At 41.5% G+C, this 21,076-nt stretch overlaps 1 protein-coding gene across 1 annotated transcript in view; it reads right to left on the bottom strand.

The window, feature by feature from the left end:
* Positions 1 to 21,076, bottom strand: part of ZFYVE9 (zinc finger FYVE-type containing 9) — a 73,926-nt gene that overhangs the window by 21,488 nt on the left and 31,362 nt on the right. Inside the window, exons 8-9 of the mRNA XM_060231810.1 lie at positions 11,869 to 11,991; positions 11,138 to 11,293 (exon numbers count right to left, since the gene is read on the bottom strand). Coding sequence (XP_060087793.1) covers positions 11,138 to 11,293; positions 11,869 to 11,991 — 279 coding nt within the window. The remainder of the gene's footprint in view (positions 1 to 11,137; positions 11,294 to 11,868; positions 11,992 to 21,076) is intronic.

Below are 21,076 nucleotides of genomic sequence, written 5' to 3'. Positions count from 1 at the left end.
TTGGTTATCACATACCCTGCCTGTCTCAGAGACACCAATTCTCCCTTCCATCACTCTGTCAGCATATCTTGCCCATTAGCCTCTCATCCACAATACATGGAACTGGCTTTCTGATCCAATGTCATACATTTTAATACTCAGCAGTTATGTACACGTATCCTTCTTTCACCTTAGTATATCCCACCAGGGGAGGGCAGGATATAAATTTGATAAAATAAAATAAATAAATAAATCAGAAGATACACTGGGAGAAAGCAAACATGCACACACCTTTGGAAAAGGAATTCTCTCAAACAACTTTTAACTCTCTAACAGCTATTGTATATTTTAAGCCTAAGATATATACCTAAAAACTGTCAGTTAACACATGACTATGCTGAAGTTGTCTTTTGTACATGCAAAGCTCTCATTTTGCAAACTACTAGCCTGATATAGGGCTTGCATCCAAACACACAATGATAATTACAGTATTACTACTGAAATAGAAAGCACAATCCTCCAGTTTCAAACTAAGAAAAGTGGCATTGTGGTTGAGAACATGACAAATCTAGCTTGAGTTACCACATCATTTTAACATGTGATTTTAAGAAAGAACTGAAAGCAGACATTTTAATGTAGATTGTGTGAATCAGAAACTGATAAAGCATACTAGATGTTCCCAAAATACTAGAACTTGAGGGCATCCAATGAAGCATATGGGTAGTAGATTCTGGACAGACAAAAGGAAACAATTCTTTATACACAGAATGATTAAAATGTGGAATTCACTATTCCTAACAGGGATATGAAGTCCTGGCAGCAATGCCTATCTTCCTTCGTTTGGAATAATAAAAAACCTAGAATCTCATATAATGTTTTATCCAGGCCAATAGATAAGGGAGGGTTGGCAGCACCACTTCTGAACAACTATTATGTGGCAGCTCAGCTACGTAATGTTTTGCTTTATGCAAAGAAGGTAAGCCACTCACCCTGGATCCAAATCGAGTCAACCAGTATATACCCTCTACATCTGAGGGAATTCCTTTGGATTTCCAAGGCTGAGAGGAGCAAAGTATTGCTAACTAACCCGTTCTTAGGGCACACTTTGAAGACATGGGACAATTTCAGAGCATCCGTAGTTTAACCCTCCACTCCGATAATGACCTTTTTGGGCCAGCATTGGTTTCCTCCGGGAACTTCTGAGAGTAGTTTTAAAACTTGGAGACGGCTCAACATTATACGAATTGCAGATGTTAGTCTAAAAGGGAAAATGCTTACCCGGTCCCAACTAGAGTCCAAATATAAAACTACTATACCCTGGTATGAATACCATCAACTCCACGACACTCTGTACAAGGTAATTCCTGAATGTTATCTACAGACCATCTGAATTCTTTTGAAAAACTAGTGTTAAATGAAAACTCAAATATGAGAGGTGTGATTTCAAAAATTAATAATTTATTAAATTTTAAAAACTGGTCACAAGAGTCAAATCAGCAGAAGAGGTGGAACAAGGACTGCTTCCTTGACTTGTCCGCAGAACAATGGTCCAACATCTGGTCGTCTTCAATATGCAAATCCAGATGCACCAACTTTAAGCTTCAACAGTACAAACTCACTTCACGGTGGTACTTAACTCCCTTATCGTTGAGTCATGCTAGATCAGGCCTCACTCCCCTGTGTTGGAAGGGATGTGGCGAGATTGGATCTTTCTCCCACTGTTGGTGGTTCTGTCCGAAAGTACAGGCCTATTGGAAAGTCTTGCTAAACAAAATTGAAGCCATCACTAATGAACACATTCCTTGCACTCCTGAGTCAATACTACTCAATTACTGGCTGAATAATAATTACACCAAACAAAAAACAGAACTTATTTCTCTTTTAATTTTGGCTGGGAAAGCTCTGTTAGCAAAATATTGGAAAACTACAAGAATTCCTTCAATTACCCTTTGGTTTCAGAAAGTGTGGGAAATAGTTATTCAGGATAAAATTGCGTCGCAACTTATTTTTAATGATAATCCCAAAGCAGGGGAGAATTTCATTGAAAAATGGTTTATTTTTTTTTACTATATAAATGCTAACTCATCCAAAAAAAATGAAATGCCTAAGAAATATTTGAACTTTGTCTTATTTTAATTTAAAGACTCTTTGATGGGTTCTCTGAGCTTGGCTGTGGAGTTTGGAGCAGTAGTACAAGGGGTTTTTTTTTTTCTTTCCCCCCCTTTCTTTTCTCCCTATACATTGTGTCAGTGTTTGAATTTAAGCTGTATTTGTATTGAAAAGTGTTGTTTATTGAAAAATAAAAATTTTGAGTTTAAAAAAAAATGTGGAATTCACTGCTACAAGCATAGACAACTTTTAAAAGGGGATTAGACAGAGTCATGGAACACAGCTCTATCAGTGGCTAAGTACAGGGAACTGCCTGTTTAAAAAATGGTAAAGACTGATGATAGGCAGTTATTATATCACCAGACGTGTGGCAGCAACTTTAGGTGCCTCTTTTCTCTTCATTATTTCGCACAAAGTTTGAGTAGGGCAGAATTTCAAATTTATGCCTCAGGCTACCATTCTCTTGGCTCTCTTTGCTCCTGAGGAAATAGTATATATATTAGATGCAGGTGTGTTTGATTCCCCTTCAAATTCAGAGGTCAATAAATATGATATTGAGACTACATATGTAATAGGAGACTCAGTATTTTAGAATAGTCTAAGTCTGTGAATACATTTCTCTTTTTAAAAAAAAAAATATATTAATTTGCAATATATTGTTATAGCAATCTATAAAAATTTTTAATAATAATACAGAATAAAAACAATACATCGCTTTTCCCCCCTTCTCCTCCCTCCCTTTTTCTTGACCCCCACCAGTGTTAACTTAAAATAAAAAAAGGTAACTTAACAAATCAAGAATCTCCATTTTAGAACCTTATATCAATACAGAAGAAATAAAAATATAAAATGTTAACTCTAGAAGTTAATCTTCATTTTTCAAAGGAAAAATTTTCCCTTTGTAAACTTTGGTCCATTCCATTGTTCCACTCAATTCATCTATTATCAAAAATCACTAAATGTCCCTTTACTTTCCATTGTTTTTCCACATATTTTCAAAATTTCTCCCATTCCTTCCTAAACTTCTCCAAATCATAGTCTTTTAAGATTCTTGTAAGTTTGTCCATTTCACTCCATAACATAACTTTTAAAATCCAGTCCCATTTTTCTGGTATTTTGTCTTGTTTCCATAGCTGCGTATACAATGTCCTTGCAGCTGAAAGCAGATACCACACCATCGTTCTATCTTGTTTTGGAAAACTTTCCATTTGTAATCCCAACAAAAAAGAGCCTGGAGACCTCTTGATGTCATAGCCTAAAATTTTTGACATTTCTTCCTGAATCATATGCCAAAATTGTTTTGCTTTTTCACAAGTCCACCACATATGGTAGAAAGATCCATGTTTTTTACATTTCCAACATCTGTCTGACACCTGATTATTCATTTTTGCCAGTTTCTTAGGTGTCATGTACCATTTATACAGCATTTTAAAACAGTTTTCTTTAATGTTATAACATGTTGAAATCTTCATAGAGTTCCTCCATAAATACTCCCAAGATTCCATTTGTATTTCTTTGTTAAAATTAATTGCCCATTTTATCATTTGAGATTTAACCATCTTCTGTTGACCACTTCAATAGTAATTTATAAATCCTTGAAATCAACTTTTCATTATCACCCAACAGCATTTTTTCCAATTCTGTTTGCTCCTGTCTTATACCTTCATTTTTAATGTCCTGCTCCACCAAGCTCTTGATTTGTTGTAGTTGAAACCAATTATATTTATATTGTAATTCTTCAGCTGATTTTAGTTCCACCTTTCCTCCATGTATTTTTAATAGTTGATTGTATGTTAACCACATCCCTGCATCAGTTTCTGAAGATAATTTTAATACTTCCGTTGGCACAATCCATAACGGCTTTCTCTCATCACCATATTTTTTATATTTTACCCAAGTACTTAGCAAGTTTCTTCTTATATAATGATGTGAGAAAAAGCCATCCATCTTATTTTTCCCATAAAACAAATATGCATGCCAAGCAAAAATATTTCATGACCTTCTAATGCCAGCAGCTTCTTATTTAGTAACGTCATCCATTCTTTAATCCATACCAAACATACTGCATCATGATACAATTTTAAATTTGGCAGTTGGAAACCTTTCTTTTGCATCAGTTAAAATTTTCATTTTAATTCTTGGTTTCTTGCCCGCCCATACGAATTTTGAGACTTTTCGTTGCCATTTACTAAATGGTTTATTGTCCATCACAACTGGAATTGTTTGAAATAGAAACATAATTCTTGGTAGAACATTCATTTTAATTGCAGCAATTCTGCCCAGCATAGACAAGTTCAGTTTATTCCACTTTAATAAATCTTCGTCAGTTTTCCGCCAAAGCTGTTCATAATTATTTTTATACAAATCTATATTTTTCATAGTAATTTCCACACCTAAATATCTTACTTTTGATGCAACTTCACACTCTGTTACTCTTTGCAGTTCTTCCTGTTGACTCTGTCATATTTTTACACAAAATCTTCGATTTTTCTTTGTTTATATAGAAGCCTGCCAAGTCTCCATAATCTTGAATTTTATGAAGCAGCAATGGTGTCACAGATAGGGGATTTTCATTAATAAACATTACATCATCAGCAAATGCTCTGTATTTATAAGAAAAACCCTTCAGTTTCAGCCTCTCTATTCCTTTATCTTCTTATATTTGCATAAGCAATATTTCTAGTGTCATTATAAATACCAATGGAGATAGAGGGCAACCTTACCTTGTACCTTTGCTGATTATCATTTTCTCAGTCAAATCTGCATTTATACAGAGTCTTGCTTGTTGCTCAGTATATATCGCCTTAACCATTCTTATAAAAGCTTCTCCAAGTCCTAATTTCTCCATCACTGCAAACATAAAATTCCAATTCACATTGTCAAAGTCCTTCTCTGCATCTGCAAAGAATAATACCACTTCTTTTTCAGAATGCTTCTCATAATATTCAACAATATCTATAATAGTTCTGATGTTATCTCTAATTTGTCTCCTGGGGAGAAATCCTGCTTGTTCCTCTTTAACAAAGTTGTTTAAATGCTGTTTGAGTCGTTCTGCTAGTATCCTAGTATATATTTTGTAATCATTGTTAAGTAATGAAATTGGTCCATAGTTTTACATTTGTGATGTCTCTATCTTCTTTTGGTATCAACGAAATTATTGCTTCCTTCCATGTATTTGGTATCTTCCCATCAATCCTTATAGTATTCATCAATTTTTGAAGTTTTGGTACTAAGACTTCTGTGAGGATTTTATAAAATTTTGCTGTAAAACTGTCTGGACCTGGTGCTTTTCCCAATTTCATTTAATTTATTGTTGCTTCAACTTCAATTTTTTTCAATTGGTTCATTTAAGACCTTTTCCATATTTTCTGTTAAGGGGTTTACTTGAATTTTCTGTAAATATGCATCTATTTTATTTTTATCCACCTTTTGACCTTGAAATAACTTAGCATAGTATTTAAAAAATTCCATTTTAATTCCTGCTTGGTCAACTATTTCTTTACCTTCCAATACAATTTTAGTAACAAAGTTACTTTCCCTTCTTTTTTTTTTTCATTTGCCAAGCCAGGTATTTTCCAGATTTGTTTGCTCCTTCAAATGATTTCTGTGGTAACCTCTTAAGGTTCCATTCTACCTCTTTGTTTAACAAATTTCTCAGTTGATTCTGCAATATTGTAATTTCCCTTATTATTTTCTTTTTTCCAGGTCTTTTTCTTAGTTCCTTTTCTTTTTTTCCAATCTCTTTTTGAATATCCAACAATTCTTTCTCTTTATCTCTTTTGTCTTTATTGTTCATTGTAATTAAAAAACCTCTAATTACAACTTTATACGCGTCCCACACAATTTGGAAATGAATGTCCTCATTTTCATTCATTTGAAAGAAAGCTTAACTTTCTTTTTCTAGAGACACCACTGTCTGTTTTTTGTAGCAAATCTTCATTTATTCTCCATCTCCTAGTCTTTTTCACACTTTTTGCCGACCACATCAGTGGGTTGTGATCAACCCCAACTTTAGGAAGAATCTCTATTTTTTTTTGTCATAAGTCCAAGATCTTTTGTAGTCCATAACATGTCAATTCTTGAGAAAGAGTTATGCCTTGCTGAAAAAAAAATATAGTCACGCACCTTGGGATTAAATTTCCTCCATGTATCTTCCAGATTTTCTTGCTTCACTAACTCAAAAAATGACTTTGGTAATTTCCCCTCCTTACTTCTTTTTCCTGATCTGTCCAAATCATTTATAATTATTCCATTGAAGTCTCCCATTACCATTATTTGATCATAGATCACTTGGTCTAATTTTTGCATGATATCTTTAAAAAAAGAATCTTTTGCCCCATTTGGGGCATACAATCCCAACAACATCTTTTTATCATTCATCGTCGCTTCCACAGCCAGATATCTGCCATCACTGTCCTTAAAAATCAATTTTAGATCTAGTTTTTGTTTAACATAAAAAAAAATCACACCCCTTTTTTTCTCCTTAGCCAAGGAAAAAAATTATTTTCCCCATTATTTATTCCATAAAAATTTGTAATCCAATTGTTTAATATGTACTTGTTGTAGACAAATTATATTACATTTTTGTTTTTTGATCCATTGAAATGTAGCTCTTCTTTTTTGCGGTGAATTTAGTCCATTTACATTCCAAGATATTAATTTGTAATCCATCTTTATTCTGTATCCTCAAATCCCCTATTTTCTTCAAAAAACTTCTGCAGTTCTAGTACGTTTGTAATTGCAATCCTTTCTCCTCCATGTTCAAAACTTAGACCTTCTGGCAGTATCCATCTGTATCTCACGTCCATATCCTGCAATTTATCTGTTAACTTTTTGTATAGTCTTCTGTCATTTATAACTTTTCTTGGCAACTCTTTCATGATTCCCTCTTTCTGCTTCCCTCAAGTTCGTGTTTTTTCAAATTGCTTTTTTAAGATCTTTCCCACCATAACTCTTGTAATGAAATTGACTACCACATCTCTTGGTAATTTATTTTTCTTGGCATACAGGGAATTAACCCTATATATATAGTCATACAAATAACTGGATTCATCAGAGTCTATTTCTAGAAACTCAGCAATGATTCTTATTATGTATGTCCTTAAATCAGAAACTTCCTCTTCAGGCACTCCTCTCAAACGAATCTGGTTTTCCATTAACTTGTAATCTTGCAGTGCTGCTTTCTTCTGCAATTTATTAATCATGGAATCTTGATCTTTCACCTTATTTTCAACCACATATACTTTGTTTAGCGTTGTTTGTGAGTCCTTTCTAAGATCTTCAATTTCTTTCTTTATTTCTGACTTTACCACCTCAAATTCTTTGACTACTTGCTTTTTATTTTCTGTTATTAGCTCCTTCATCACTTTAATCGGTCTTGCCTCCATGGCATCTAGTTGTTCTTGTATTTTTGGCATTTTTCCCTCTTCAAGTAAAGCAATCCTTGCGCGTGTCTGCTCCGACATTCCACTCCCCTCACTACCAAAATAAACTTTCAGGTTGATCTCTCCAAATTAAAAATAAACCACTGGATCTTAAAGATTGGGAGATGCCCTTTTCAATGCACCCAAAATCGCCGTTCTCAGGCTTCCTAGCCCAAGATATTAATTTTAAAAGTTTTTAAAATAAACAAAATGGCGCCCGTGATCTTTCTAGCCCTTTTTTTAATGGCTGCCGCAATTTTTCTATGATTTTCAAGTCCTAGAGAAGGCCAGGAGGTCTTTAAATTCCCTTCTTTCAATGGCCTCTTCCTGCTTTTCTTGCCACGAAGTCCCATTCTCAATGGTTGAAAGATCCTGCTATGCAGTTTATGCGCCACTTCCTGTGCAGTCTTCCAGCTCAGCAACTCAGTGACGATGGGGGTTATTTGCCGAAACCGCAAGTATTCCAAACATAAGGGGTTTTTTGCCTTTAAATTTGCTTCTAAGTCTCCAAAAAGTCTCAAAATTGCCTCCTTTTCTTGTTTATAATTTTAGAATATTGTAGCTAAGTCCAAATTTCAATCTTTATCTCAAATAAAGTTGATTTTAGTCCTGGAATGAAAGGTAAAGATCTCCTTACCCTGCAACCAAATTTAATCTTCTTAGCACTGTCCTCTTCAAAGATTAATATTTAGAAATTTAGATAGTCCAAAGAAAGCTTGAATCTTGATGAATTTAAGTCAATTTAATGACCACGGAGACCCTCTGTAGACGTTGGAATGCAATTCCTCGATGGGGACTCTTCAAAGCCTAAAAGGTACCCCGCTGGGACTCCTCGTCAGCCAAAGTAAATCCCCTCAGAATATTCTATGCATGTCTTGGTCTTTTCCCTTCACTGAGAAAAGTAGGCAGCAGGCGTTGGATTCGCCTTCTCTGTCCAGAACAAAGGCTCTGGTCCGCTCCCCTTTTGAGAAGAGGCTCAAGTCTTCATGATCCAACCCCGGAAGTCTCTGTGAATACATTTTTCAACCATATTTTAACTAAGCAAAGCGCTTTCCACTTTGATCTCACTACAATTATGCAGCTGCACCATAGCATTGCATAATTTATGATCTCTACATAATGTATTTTTGAATTCTATTTTTGATACTCTTTGAAATACTATCCTGCCATTGTCTGATGGGAATATAACACTGTGGCTATACAAATTATCATGGATAGTGTTTTAAAGGTATGGACCATAGCAACAGTTGGGAGGCAGGGAAGAAACTTAATTGAGCTTTGTGCTGTGACGTCTATGTAAACCACAACCAGGGGTGGCCAAACTGACTCAGGAGCCACATGCAGCTCTTTAACACATATTATGTGGCTCCCAGGGGTTAGCATCAGGATCTCAGTCAGCCTCTGAGCACTGACCTATAGGTAGGTAACTATTTCCCTTCTGTGGGGAAGGAGGGGGAAATAGGCAGGTTTGCAAGCTCTTCTCCTCCACCACAGAGGTCGCCTGGAGACCTAAAATGAAGAAGAGAGCACAAGACATGAGGGAGCCACTGGAAGGAGGGATGAAATTAAAGAGGGTGGCACAGCACTCCCTTAGTTTCACAGCTCTTGTAGGAGCTGTATTTACTAACCTTGGTGTTAGTAAGAGAGATGCATAATGATGCAAATGGTGGTCAGTGATTTATATGGTACGTGTGTTTCCTTCTTCCACTGAAGCCAAAAAATAATTCCCTAACCTTTCCCTATGCTGGTCTTATGGGCACTGTTATTCCTAGCTTTTGTTTTTATAAAAGTCTCCTTCTAGCACAGTTGTGTTATAAAGTGCACACACACGTATTTTATCTTTCCGTGCAAAGGAAGTATTTAGAGTTTTAATAAAGACATGTGTGTAATATTCATTCACATCTTGCGGTTCGCAAATATCTGATGTTTATTCTACATGGCTCTTAAACAAGTTTGGCCAGCCCTGACCACAACTTTGTACAAATTCTTATTGCGTTCAATATCCTCTAAAAAATTTAGCATAGCATTGCTATGAAATGTTATAAAATATCTGATTTTAATTTCATGCTAGAAGTTGTATATGTTCATTTATATTCTGCTTTTCTTCCAGAAGAGTTCAGAATGGTGTGTGTGGGTTGTCCCATTTTATTATTAAATCAAGACGTCCACATTACAGAAAAAGCATATATTAGCTATAGTCTTCCAGCTCATGCATCAGAATGGACCTTAATGCCTACTCTTGAGGCTGACCCAAAAACTCCAACTGGTACAGAATGCAGCAGCGCAAGTCTACAAGGACACCTTGCACAGCTCATATCCATCCTGTGCTGTGTAAGCTGTACTGGCTTCCAGTGGAGTACCAGATCAGGTTCAAGGTGATCAAGTACTGGATCAGGTTCAAGGTAACATTTAAGGCCTTAAACAGGCAGGGATTTGCGTACCTTCGGGACCGTCCCTTCTGGTATATCCCCAGAAGAGCATTGCACTCTGCAAATCAAAATCTATTGGTGGACCTCGGCCCAAGAGACATCCAGCTGTCCTCAACCAGAGCCAGGGCCTTCTCTGCCCTGACTCCAACCTGGTACAACTCTCTACCTAACAACATCCATGCCCTGTCAGACTTGTTACAGTTCCACGGGGCCTGCAAGGCAGAGATGTTTTGCCAGGTGATTTGTTGAAGACATCGACAGTTCCATCCTGGCACTCCTACCGCCTCCCCCTTTGAGTAAAATAGTGGTGCTACTAGCTTTTTCACCATCTCTAGCTACATTTGTTCATTACTGCTTTTTATTTGATGTGTTATGACTATGCTATACACCAGTCTGAGCCTGACTGAGCCAGAGGAGGGCAGTTGAAAAATATAAATAAATAAATCATGATGCTGGAAATCATTGTTATTAAGCAGGGAATAAGACTACTTGTACAGTATAAGAATTCTCTTTCTTAAAGTTTTATATTAATAAATGTTCACAAAGTTTGAGGGCATATGCATGGGGCTTCAGCAATAGCATGTGCTTGGGTTGCATATTAATTTTTTTGCAATTCACAAACAAGTGAAATTTCAATCTTTTCTAGGTCCCAATCTGTCTTTCTGCAGGTGGGCTGAGTGCTTATATTTTCATCTAGCCCCATGGAACAGTGACAGGTCTGACAGGCCATGGATGTTGTACAATGACATTACTGTCCTGGAAACAAGAGAAGCTGCCATGCAGATGCTCTTTTAATAGGTAGTCTGCTAGTGGGTAACACTAGTAGCCATACAAGTTTCATGGGTTTTTATTTGTGTTGTTACTATTATAACTATCAGCCTGCAATGTAGGTTTATAAAAATTAAGAAAATACTGTAAAACTCCCTAATAATACCGTTCTACAACTACAGTAAAAGATTTATCTGTTACTCCCTGGGGAATGAGGGTTACTGGTGAATCAAATCAATCAAATCAAAAACATAAGAGCAGCTCTGCTGGATCAGATCAGTGCTCCATTTAGTCCAACCATTCTGTTCACACTGGCCAACCAGTTCCTCTAGAGGGCCAGTAATAGTACATATGAGGCATTTCCCTGATGTTGCCTCCTGGCACTGGTATTCAGAGGTTTACTGCCTTTGAACATGGTGGTTCTCTCACCTGCCAAGGCATCTTGATAAAGCTGTACAAAGTGGCTGAAGATATCCTTGGGCAAACACTTCTCATCAGGTAAACACTGGAGAAGAATGACTATTTCTGACTGGCCTACAGCATGCATTCCCTTTGTAGTAAAGCACCAACATTTACGGTTCACATCTGCAGAAGAGAAGCATGGTACAGATTTAGAATAAATAAACATTTGAAAAAACATTATTGAAAGCTTATAATTTAGTAATGACCCTTAACTGAAACATGGTGGGAGAGTCAATTCAGCACTATTAAAGGAAATAGAAGAGGAGGAGATTGGATCTTCACTGCCTGAAGGAGTCTCAGAGCAGCCTACAATCTCCTTTCCCTTTCCCTCCCCACAAGAGACATCCTGTGAGGTAGGTGGAGCTGAGAGAGCTCTGACAGAAGCCGCTCTTGAAAGGAACAGCTCTGCAATAATTTGTGACTGACTCAAGGTCAGACCAGCAGGTGCATGTTGAGGAGTGGGGAATCAAACCCAGTTCTCCTGGATAAGAATCCACGCACTTAACCACTACACCAAAATGGCTCTCTAGGCAGATTTCTATTATATTTTTTATCCTACCCTTCCTTCAAAGAAGAGCATTCATGTTTCTCTACTCCTTCATTTCTGGTTTTGTGTGAAGTTATTTATAGAAGCACATTCTATAAACCAAAAGAAGTGTGTTCGCTGTTGCCATCTTATTAACTTAAACAGGACTTACAATTCACAATTTTAACCATGGACAGCAAATTTGCATTTAAAACAAACACCAGAGGATCTGGGCCACCATCTTCTAGCTGCTGCATCACTGAGATGTGAGATGGTTTTTCTTCTACAGCATAATCTATTAAAAAAAGTTTTAGCAGTCAATTACTGTAAAATGCTTTATGCAGCTTGGCAATAATATACCTTTAGAATGTAAGCATGAGTAAGCTACTTTTCCAAACAGAAGTACAGACTTTTAAAAGTTAATAGTAAATCTTCAAAACATTTCAGTGACTTACAGTGCAATCCTAAAGCGGGGGGAATAGGAAGTTGACTGAGTTTTACTCTGGCATATCTCCAAGATATAACAATGTAAGGGCTCCAGTACAGTTCCACCATTCTCCAGTGCCAGTGCAGCCCTGATTTGTAGGCCCTTGCAGCAGCATGGTTGTGGGTGATTCTGGGGGCATGGATGGTTGGCTCCCTAAGCCCTTTCAGCCTGGGAATGCCCCTGTCAGAGGCAGAGTTATGCCAACAAAAAGCATGGTGTAGCAGCTGTAGCCTATAGGCGCCAATTGTTGTAAAACATCAAGCGTCTTCCCCATTGCTGTTGCTATGCCCAGAAGGGCTGGAGGAGCTCAGACTACAGGCATGACCAATCACCTCCCTCCCGTGGCAGCTGAGTATCTTGCCCAGCATCTAATCACTGCCCCCTTTTAGCCCTACTAAACCCCAGCTGGGATGCAGCCCAGCTCATGAGGTATGGTGTGCAGCACAGGACTCTGTCTCAGAGCTCCCTGCCATGTGGACTTAGAGCTAGCAGCAAAGCATTTTTGTGCTGGGAAATACACAGAAAGGGCACTTAGCACTACTGGGTGAGCACTCTGTACCAATACCCAAAGCCCATACTGTGTGGCTGACCTCTCCCATTTCAGCACCCTAAAATGTACCCCATCTCTGGAATCAGGACCCAAAGGGGTAACCATGCACTGACAGGTAAGCAGAGACCTGGTTCCCAAACCTGCTTTCCCAGTCCACTCACTTGTGGTTGGCAGCCATCCCAACAATGCCAGCTTCCACACCAAGCCCAGGAGTGTGGTGGCTGAGTGGTGGCAGAGGAAGCCATGGCGCCTCCCAGAACCATGGTCTCTTGTGCACAAGGGGAATGAGCGCATGGTGAGTACTCCAGGAAGGCTGCCAGGGGTGGGGCAAGTTTAAAGCTCCACACTGGGCTGCAAACTCATTCCTTCACTAGGCTCCCTCCCCTGGGACAGGTACACTGTTAGGGATGTGTGGTGGAGCGCCTCCATTCTAAGTCTAGTAGGTAGCCACACAACCCTTGAACTCATTCTCTTGCAGGAACAGTGCCCTGTGCAGCAGCTGTCACAGTGGATTAGCACTCACTGAGCACTTCAACACAGGTTAGGTGAGTATGGTTCAGACAGCACCAGCCTCTGCCTCAGGGGAGGGGGCTTTGCAGTGGAGTACCATCCCATGGGCCATGGAACGGAGTCCCAGGCAGGCTGTGATTGACATGGCTGTGTCCAGCAAGGCACTCATAGCCACTTGTCTTTGTTTTGCTTTTCTGCAGGGGAAGATCCAACAAGGCAAAATCCAACCCTGGCCAGTTCTTCCTTTGCCCCCATTCTGCTCAGGCTGCTGTCCCAGCCTGCCTTCAGAAGTTGACCGTTCTCAACCTGCTGCTCCATCTGCCACTGCACTCCACTTGGATGCTTGCCGCCCAGGAGAGAACAGTCTGTTTTCTTGTGACTCACTGGAAGTGATCTCTGGTGTCTTCTCCCTTATTTGCCGACTGATACATTTGGGTTTTGTGCTACAACTCTGTCTCTGTTAGTGTGAAGCATGTATTTGGTTAGTGACACTCTGGGACTCTTTGGAGGGGGGGAACACCTGCGAAGTCTCCACATAATTACTGCTCACACAAATACATCTGACAGTTCTATGGAGGGTGCTAATGTGGTCTTCAGAGACAGTCCAAAATTTTGTGGTTCATCACATACTTGGGAGCTGACACTTTAAAGGCTCCCTTGAGTAGTTAGTCTCGTTTCTGCATTCCTTTGTTCCCTGAGGCAGAGGCAGACACATGGAACCCTGGTTTCTTGAGGATGCTAATGTAAGTTTGAAATTTGCTGTGCCCCCCACCCACCATTCAGCACATGCAGCCTGGCTGCCTAGTTGATAAATGATTGACAAGGGAGGAGTTCAAGAAAGAGTTCTCTCAGGATCCAGTTTCTAACCCATTTCCATCCATTCTACATGGGGCTCTGGTATGCTATGGGAATAGAACAATCTCTCAGTAAAGCAGCCAAAGGGGGATGAGATCACAAAAATGAAAGCAGCACATAAACAGGTATGTTTCACAGCTACCAGCCATGACATTTGCAGTGAAGTCACTGTGAGCATTTGGGTCCCAGTGACCACCAAGAAGGTCCAAACAACTCAGCCAAAACATTCAGGGTTCCTTGTCAGAACTCTACTGCACCAAACATCCATGTTGGGGTTCAGTGGAGTTCTGATCACCAGAGCCTATTATCAAACAGTATTAGCAATTCACCCCCTTGGTAAACCCCCACTGGACAGGGGTTTACCCACAGTAGCTGAGGAGGGAATAACCATTCTATTTCTATTAGAGGAGTGGTCTGGCAGCCTACTCCTCCCTCCTGTACTTGGCAAAAAACAGAAGACAAAAGCCCTATTTAAAAACGATATGTAAGTCAAAAAACAGGCTGCTATAACTTCCATGAACTCACAATGCCTACACTGTTCATTCCCCCACTCCAAACATTTCCATGGAGGTTTGTGGCTAGGACATTTGAAAATCACCCGGGATTGAAGCCCATGCCTGTATGTGGCCACCATCTGTGAACTAGTAGCTATCATTACTGATGCGCTACAGTGTTTCTGCATTTGGCAATACAGTCTTCTTTCAACACAGCTATCTTCTAATTTGAGGGGTTAACATAACATAACATAACAATTTTATTTATATCCTGCCCTCCCCGCTGGAGCAGGCTCAGGGCGGCTCACAACAAAATTCCATACATTATACAAAATTTTTAAACAACTACATTAACAGTTTAATTAAAATTCTGATTAAAATCTAAAATTAATAAAATAGTATAATATGATATGCTAGTGCTATTTTCCGATGGCAAGTCTCCTAGCAGCTTCCCTCTTAGTTAGTGAAGGCCAGTCGGAAGAGGATAGTCTTGCAGGCCCTGCGGAACTGTTCAAGGTCCTGCAGGGCCCGCGTTTCCTCTGGAAGTTGGTTCCATAGGCGTGGAGCCATAGTGGAGAAGGCCCGGTCGCGGGTGCTTTGCAGCTTCACCTCTTTCGGCCCAGGAATGGTCAACAGGTTTTTCCCGGATGACCTCAGTGCTCTCTGGGGTTCATATGGGGAGAGACGGTCCCTAAGGTAGGCAGGTCCTCGGCCATATAGCGCTTTAAAGGTGATAACCAGGGTTCCACTTGCATAACAGGAGCATAACCTCTAAAGAGACTGTGGTCCGCCCTCTCCTGAAAAAAGCTACATCAGATCCGGCCGAATTGGCACATTATCGGCCAGTCTTGAATTTACCCTTTTTGGGGTAAAATTATTGAGAGGGCAGTAGCGTTACAGTTACAGAGTTTTCTGGATGATGCTTCCATTTTAGTTCCCCACCAGTCCGGCTTTCATCCAGGCCATGGAACAGGGACAGTGCTGGTTGCCCTAGTGGATGACCTCCAGCGACATCTGGATTGAGGCGGCTCGGCGGTACTGATGTTGTTAGACCTATCCGCTGCGTTCGATATGGTCGACCATCAGTTGTTGACCTGCCGCCTCGCCTACGCGGGGATTCAGGGGTTGGTCTTGCAATGGCTTTCCTCTTTCCTTGATGGTTGGGGACAAAGGGTGGCGATTGGGGGTGAACTGTCCCAGAGGCACCCGCTTAATTGTGGGGTGCCACAGTTCTCTCCCCAATGTTATTCAACATCTACATGCGCCCCCTTGCCCAGATTGTCCAGAGGTATGGGTTGGGCTGTCACCAATATGCTGATGACACCCAACTCTATCTACCGATGGACGGACGGCCTGACTGTGTCCCAAAAAACCTAGACCTGGTGTCGCAAGCTGTGGCAGGTTGGCTCAGTCTGGATAGGTTGAAGTTGAACCCAGCGAAGACAGAGGTCCTTTGCCTGAGTCACGGTGGTCTGGGTAGGGAAATCCCCCTACCAGCATTTGACAGTGCGCCATTGCAAATGGTGCGCAAGGTCAAAAGCTTGGGGGTGCTGCTGGAGCCTGCCTTGACAATGGAGGCCCATATAGCAGCCACTGCTAAATCTGTTTTTCATCTTAGACGGGTGAAGCAGTTGGTCCCTTTCCTGGAGCGCGGCAACCTAGCAACAGTGATCCATGAGACGGTCACTTCGAGGTTGAACTACTATAATACCCTCTACATGGGGCTGCCCCTGTACCAAACCCAGAAACTGCAACTAGTGCAGAATGCAGCGGTCAGGCTGTTATTGGGGCTCCCTAGATGGGAGCACATACAGCCGGGGCTGCGGGAACTGCACTGGTTGCCAATAGTGTACCGGATTCGGTACAAGGTGCTGGTCATTACCTATAAAGCCCTATATGGCCAAGGACCTGCCTACCTTAGGGACCGTCTCTCCCCATATATTCCCCAGAGGGTACTGCGATCTGGTTTTCAAAATTTATTGATAATCCCCAGGCCAAAGGAGACCAAACTGAAAGTTACTAGAGAAAGGGCCTTCTCGATCTCAGCCCCACACTGGTGGAACCAATTGCCAGAAGAGGTGCGGGCCTTGCGGAACCCTGCTCAGTTCTGCAGGGCCTGCAAGACTGCTCTTTTTCAGCTGGCCTTCACTTAACGATCCTACAGCATACTGGTGAATGAATACCATCGCCACGGAAAAACTGTACAATGCAAAACACCAAGTTTTTTATATTAATTAATCCTAGAATGTTTTTAACTATAACGATGATTAATTTTATAAATGGTTAAGTTATAATATGTATTTTTTAACTGTTGAAATGCCTGTGTTGTGAGCTGCCATGAGCCTACTTCGGAGGGGAGGGCGGGATACAAATTAAATATTATTATTATTATTTACTCTCCACCCTGCTTCATCAACTCCACTGCTGATCAGAGCAGGGATGTGCTGGTGTGAAGGACAGGAAATGACCAGCAGAAATTGGGGAGGGGCTCCAGTCAGGTGGGGACCTCTAATTCACTCCCATATTGCACAGGAAAACCACAGTGGCACCAGAATATTGCTTCCTCTAGGGACCTGAGTTGCCACAAGCAGAGTGCGTTGGGGGCCCTGAAACGACCTGCAAGCACAAGGAGGTTTTGACAATGCAGTTGCTGGGAAGTCAGCCCTCTCTAAAGATGAAAGAGAGGCAGCTGTCCCAATCAGATGTCTGAGGGAACAGAGGTCTCGTGCACCATGTGTGTCCTTGTGCCCCTTTTGAGGCAATGCCACTCTTTGCACTGTCTGGGCCAAGAGCTTGCTTGGGGTCCCTACATGAGGGGGACTGCTGGGGTCCTTGTCAACTCTGTCAGCTGCTCAGTGACTGATGACAAGGCCCAGTCCTGTTAAGGATGCTGTGCCACAGATTGCATCATCCCTGCACCACACCCCTTCCACCCCTCAGATGTGATGAGTGCAGGGCTAGGCCCCCCTGGTCTGCTGGCTTCTGATTCGTTTTGCCTGCCTTGGGCTGACAACACAATACCTGTTTGGGACACTACAGCATGGTTGCTGAGAACGCTAATGTGTCTGCAGTCTCATAAACTCAGATAAACACATTTTTTTCCTGCCAGCCACTCACTTACAACCCTTCAGAGGGCAGACTAACAGCCCTATGATTACACTGGTGGCTGGCCTTAGCAGCACAAACAGCTTTTAAGATTACACTGCCCAGTCCTAAGAACCAGGTATGGACTGGAGTCCATACAAGGGATCCTTGACATCTCACCATTCTTGCTGGAAATCTGGCACCCATTAAAGCCATTCCTTAAAATCAGTGGATATCAGTCCCCTTCTTGTTCCATGTGCACAGGAGTGGGAACTTCCCTCCAACCACAGAACTGTTAACAAATGTAGTTGAAGGTTTATAAGGGGTATAAAGAACTCCAATGGAGTGAAGCAGGCTGCAAAGATCTCTTCCACAAACTCTTCTCTGTTTACAATTAAAACAAATGGATTTATGTAACCTGTGGGGGAAAATGCTTATTATAGAAATAGAAAAAAACAAATATTTTTTTAAAAAACTTCGATCTACATTTCTGAATATTATATAGTCTGGTATAGAAAACTAAATAGGGCAAAGAGTCTACAACAGCAAAGAGGTCAGCTCCAAGATGTTTTAAACATTTATTTGCTGGATTAGCAAGGAAGCATATGGATTTCTCCCCAAGTGTATCAGAAAGCACTGAGTCAGAAACTGTACAAGGTGTTACAGACCACCAATGTAAATCTTGACTACCAAAAAGGATATATTGGGCATTAATGAGACCCATATGGACAAAAATTATGTAGGACAGGAGCTGCAGGGAGGGTGACAGGGTGAGACTGAGCAAAAATGTCGGCTGAACCTAGCCCACTGCTTTACAATACTGTTCCTCAAAATCTCATTTTGGAAATCAACCAACACATAGGGTTGGCACCTACCAAGTCCCAATTTTGGGGGCTTCTCCCTGCCACATACCAGCTGGCTAGTGGGGAAACCCCTCCCCTAATGTTTTTGGGTAAACTCTATGGTTTAAGCCCTATTTAACCATAGAGTTTGCCCAAAACCCAGTGTCCCCCCCACAACGTCCCTACCCACCGCTGGAATGCTCCCCAACCCCCCACCCACTGGACCAGTGAGGGGACCAGACAACCCTAATAATATGCTGTAAAACTAAATTTACAATCTCCATGAAATTTCCTTTAAATAGCAGCTCCTAATGCAACACAATCAACTGCTTTCAAAACTAATATTTAAAGCAGTTTGTAATATAGATCAGAGTTCAGCTTTTCAAAGATGAAAAATCAAGGATTCTACTAGGCTAAAACAATTTCATCCATCAACCTAAACCTCATGCATGCTCTTGCAAGATCCTTGGCAGTTGAGGCTCAACCACCCAGTATAGATGTCATAGTGTGTGTGCCCAGTACAGAATTTTAATTATTATTATAGAGATTACTCAGAATTACTGACCAATAGTTTCTGTGGAGAAACACCATCTTAGAGTGTTGGTGCTTCATTGGCAGGGATCAGTAAATCCCTCAGCAGGCTTTGTAGCCTTCCTCTCACTCCCCCCCCTCCCTTCCAGAACCAAACCAACAACGCTAGGGGGAAAATCTCCTAGAGAGGCAGGAAGTGCTTTTGTTCTTGCCATGTGTTAGGCAGGAAGAGAGTTCAGTTCTCAGCTGCAGCTCGAAGGAAGAGGTTGCCAGTGGGAGAGCTCCTGCCTGTGCATGCGGCCTATTCAAAAGAGAATGAGGCCTCCAGGCAGTAAGACAAAGTAAGTAATTCACAAGACAGGGCAAGTTTAGATCAGGGCCAGCAGGACGCGTTTATAACACATTTTGTTTGTCAGGCTGTTTGCTGTGCGTGTGCTGTGCTGTGCTAACTTTTTAAATGCAACTGGTTTTGTTTTGTTTTTCTTTTCCTATCTGTTTCTCTTTTTAAATAAATATATTTTTACTGTTTAAATGCTGGCAGTCAATCTCTGTACCACATAGATCCCCAGACCGCTTTAGACCGCGCTGTTTTTAGGAAGGGGGCCCCAGGGAAGGGGGAAGGCATGCAGTTGGATAAGGTGCCAATCCTCCAGGGGTGCCCCAAAGAAGTGCTGAGGTCTCTGTGAAACCCAAGTACAGGGGGGCAGAGGACCTGGAGGCCTAGCCTCACAGCTGGAGAGGGGGATTGGGAGTCCTGTTCCTCTCAATCTGAACCCCGGGACTGAGCAGGTGGTACCACATAGATCCCCAGACCGCTTTAGACCACGCTGTTTTTAGGAAGGGGGCCCCAGGGAAGGGGGAAGGCATGCAGTTGGATAAGGTGCCAATCCTCCAGGGGTGCCCCAAAGAAGTGTTGAGGTCTCTGTGAAACCCAAGTACAGGGGGGCAGAGGACCTGGAGGCCTAGCCTCACAGCTGGAGAGGGGGATTGGGAGTCCTGTTCCTCTCAATCTGAACCCCGGGACTGAGCAGGTGGTGGCAGCGCGCCCAAGGGGCAGGAGGAGAAATAGCTCCCTCCAGGAGTTGGCGACTCAATAGGGAGCTGACGGGACCGGGTCTGAAGGCAGAATCGGGCCGGTTCCGTCACAGTTTCATTCCACAGTTTCTTCCCAGTGCTTTCAAAATGACCCTCTCTAATATGAAAGGTAAGGGAAAGAGAGACACGTGTCTGCCAGCCAGTCACAGTGGCCCTTGAATATTTGCAGCAAACCAGGCACACATTAGCAATGACAGTTTCTAGCACAGATTGGGGGGGGGGGGGAATGTTTAACATTTGATTTCCAATTTGGCTGGCATCCAAGTTCAACCTTCTGTTCTCCCTACCACTCTCCAGTACACCCAAATGCCATTCTGTATATAAAATGTTATACGAAATGCCACAATAATAGATACCATTCTCTATGCCTGGCTTTGCCCAATGATTAAACCAGTAAAAGCCCTTTTTCCCCCTCCCTGACCCAACACAGGTTAAGTTTCAGTATGGGTCACTCTAGAGCAGGAGTGTCAAACTTATGTCCCACAGGCTGAAACCGGTCTGCCCAGGGCCTTAATCAGGCCCACAGCTCTTCTCTCCCCTCTCCTCCTCATTCTGTTCTCACTCTTTGCAGCTCCAAAGCTGCCAAAGTTCCCAGCTCCTTCTACCTTGTTTTTGCCTGCTCCAGCAGGAAGCTCTTCTGGGCTTGCAAAGCTGCCAAGAAAATGCAAAATGGATTTCCCATTAAGGTCTCTATGCCCAGACTGATTACTCTGGGAGTAGTCTATCTGGATGCAGAGACCTTAATGGAAAATCCATTCCACGTTTACCTTGCAACTTTGTCTGTGCTGCAATGTATCTCAATGAGTAGTTTCACTTTTAAGCATTCATAAGGCCAGTTGAAGCTTTTGCTTCCTAGAGTGGTCTCCTTGTAAATAAAGGCTTGATGCTTTGAGCCAGCTTGTCTCTGCTAAACGGACCTGAGAATTGGTGCC

Source organism: Heteronotia binoei, chromosome 2 (genome assembly GCF_032191835.1).
Source record: "Heteronotia binoei isolate CCM8104 ecotype False Entrance Well chromosome 2, APGP_CSIRO_Hbin_v1, whole genome shotgun sequence".
In the NCBI taxonomy this organism is placed as follows: Eukaryota; Metazoa; Chordata; class Lepidosauria; order Squamata; family Gekkonidae; genus Heteronotia; species Heteronotia binoei.
Note: the sequence above shows the minus strand (reverse complement) of the source record. Positions and strands in the feature narration are given on the sequence as shown.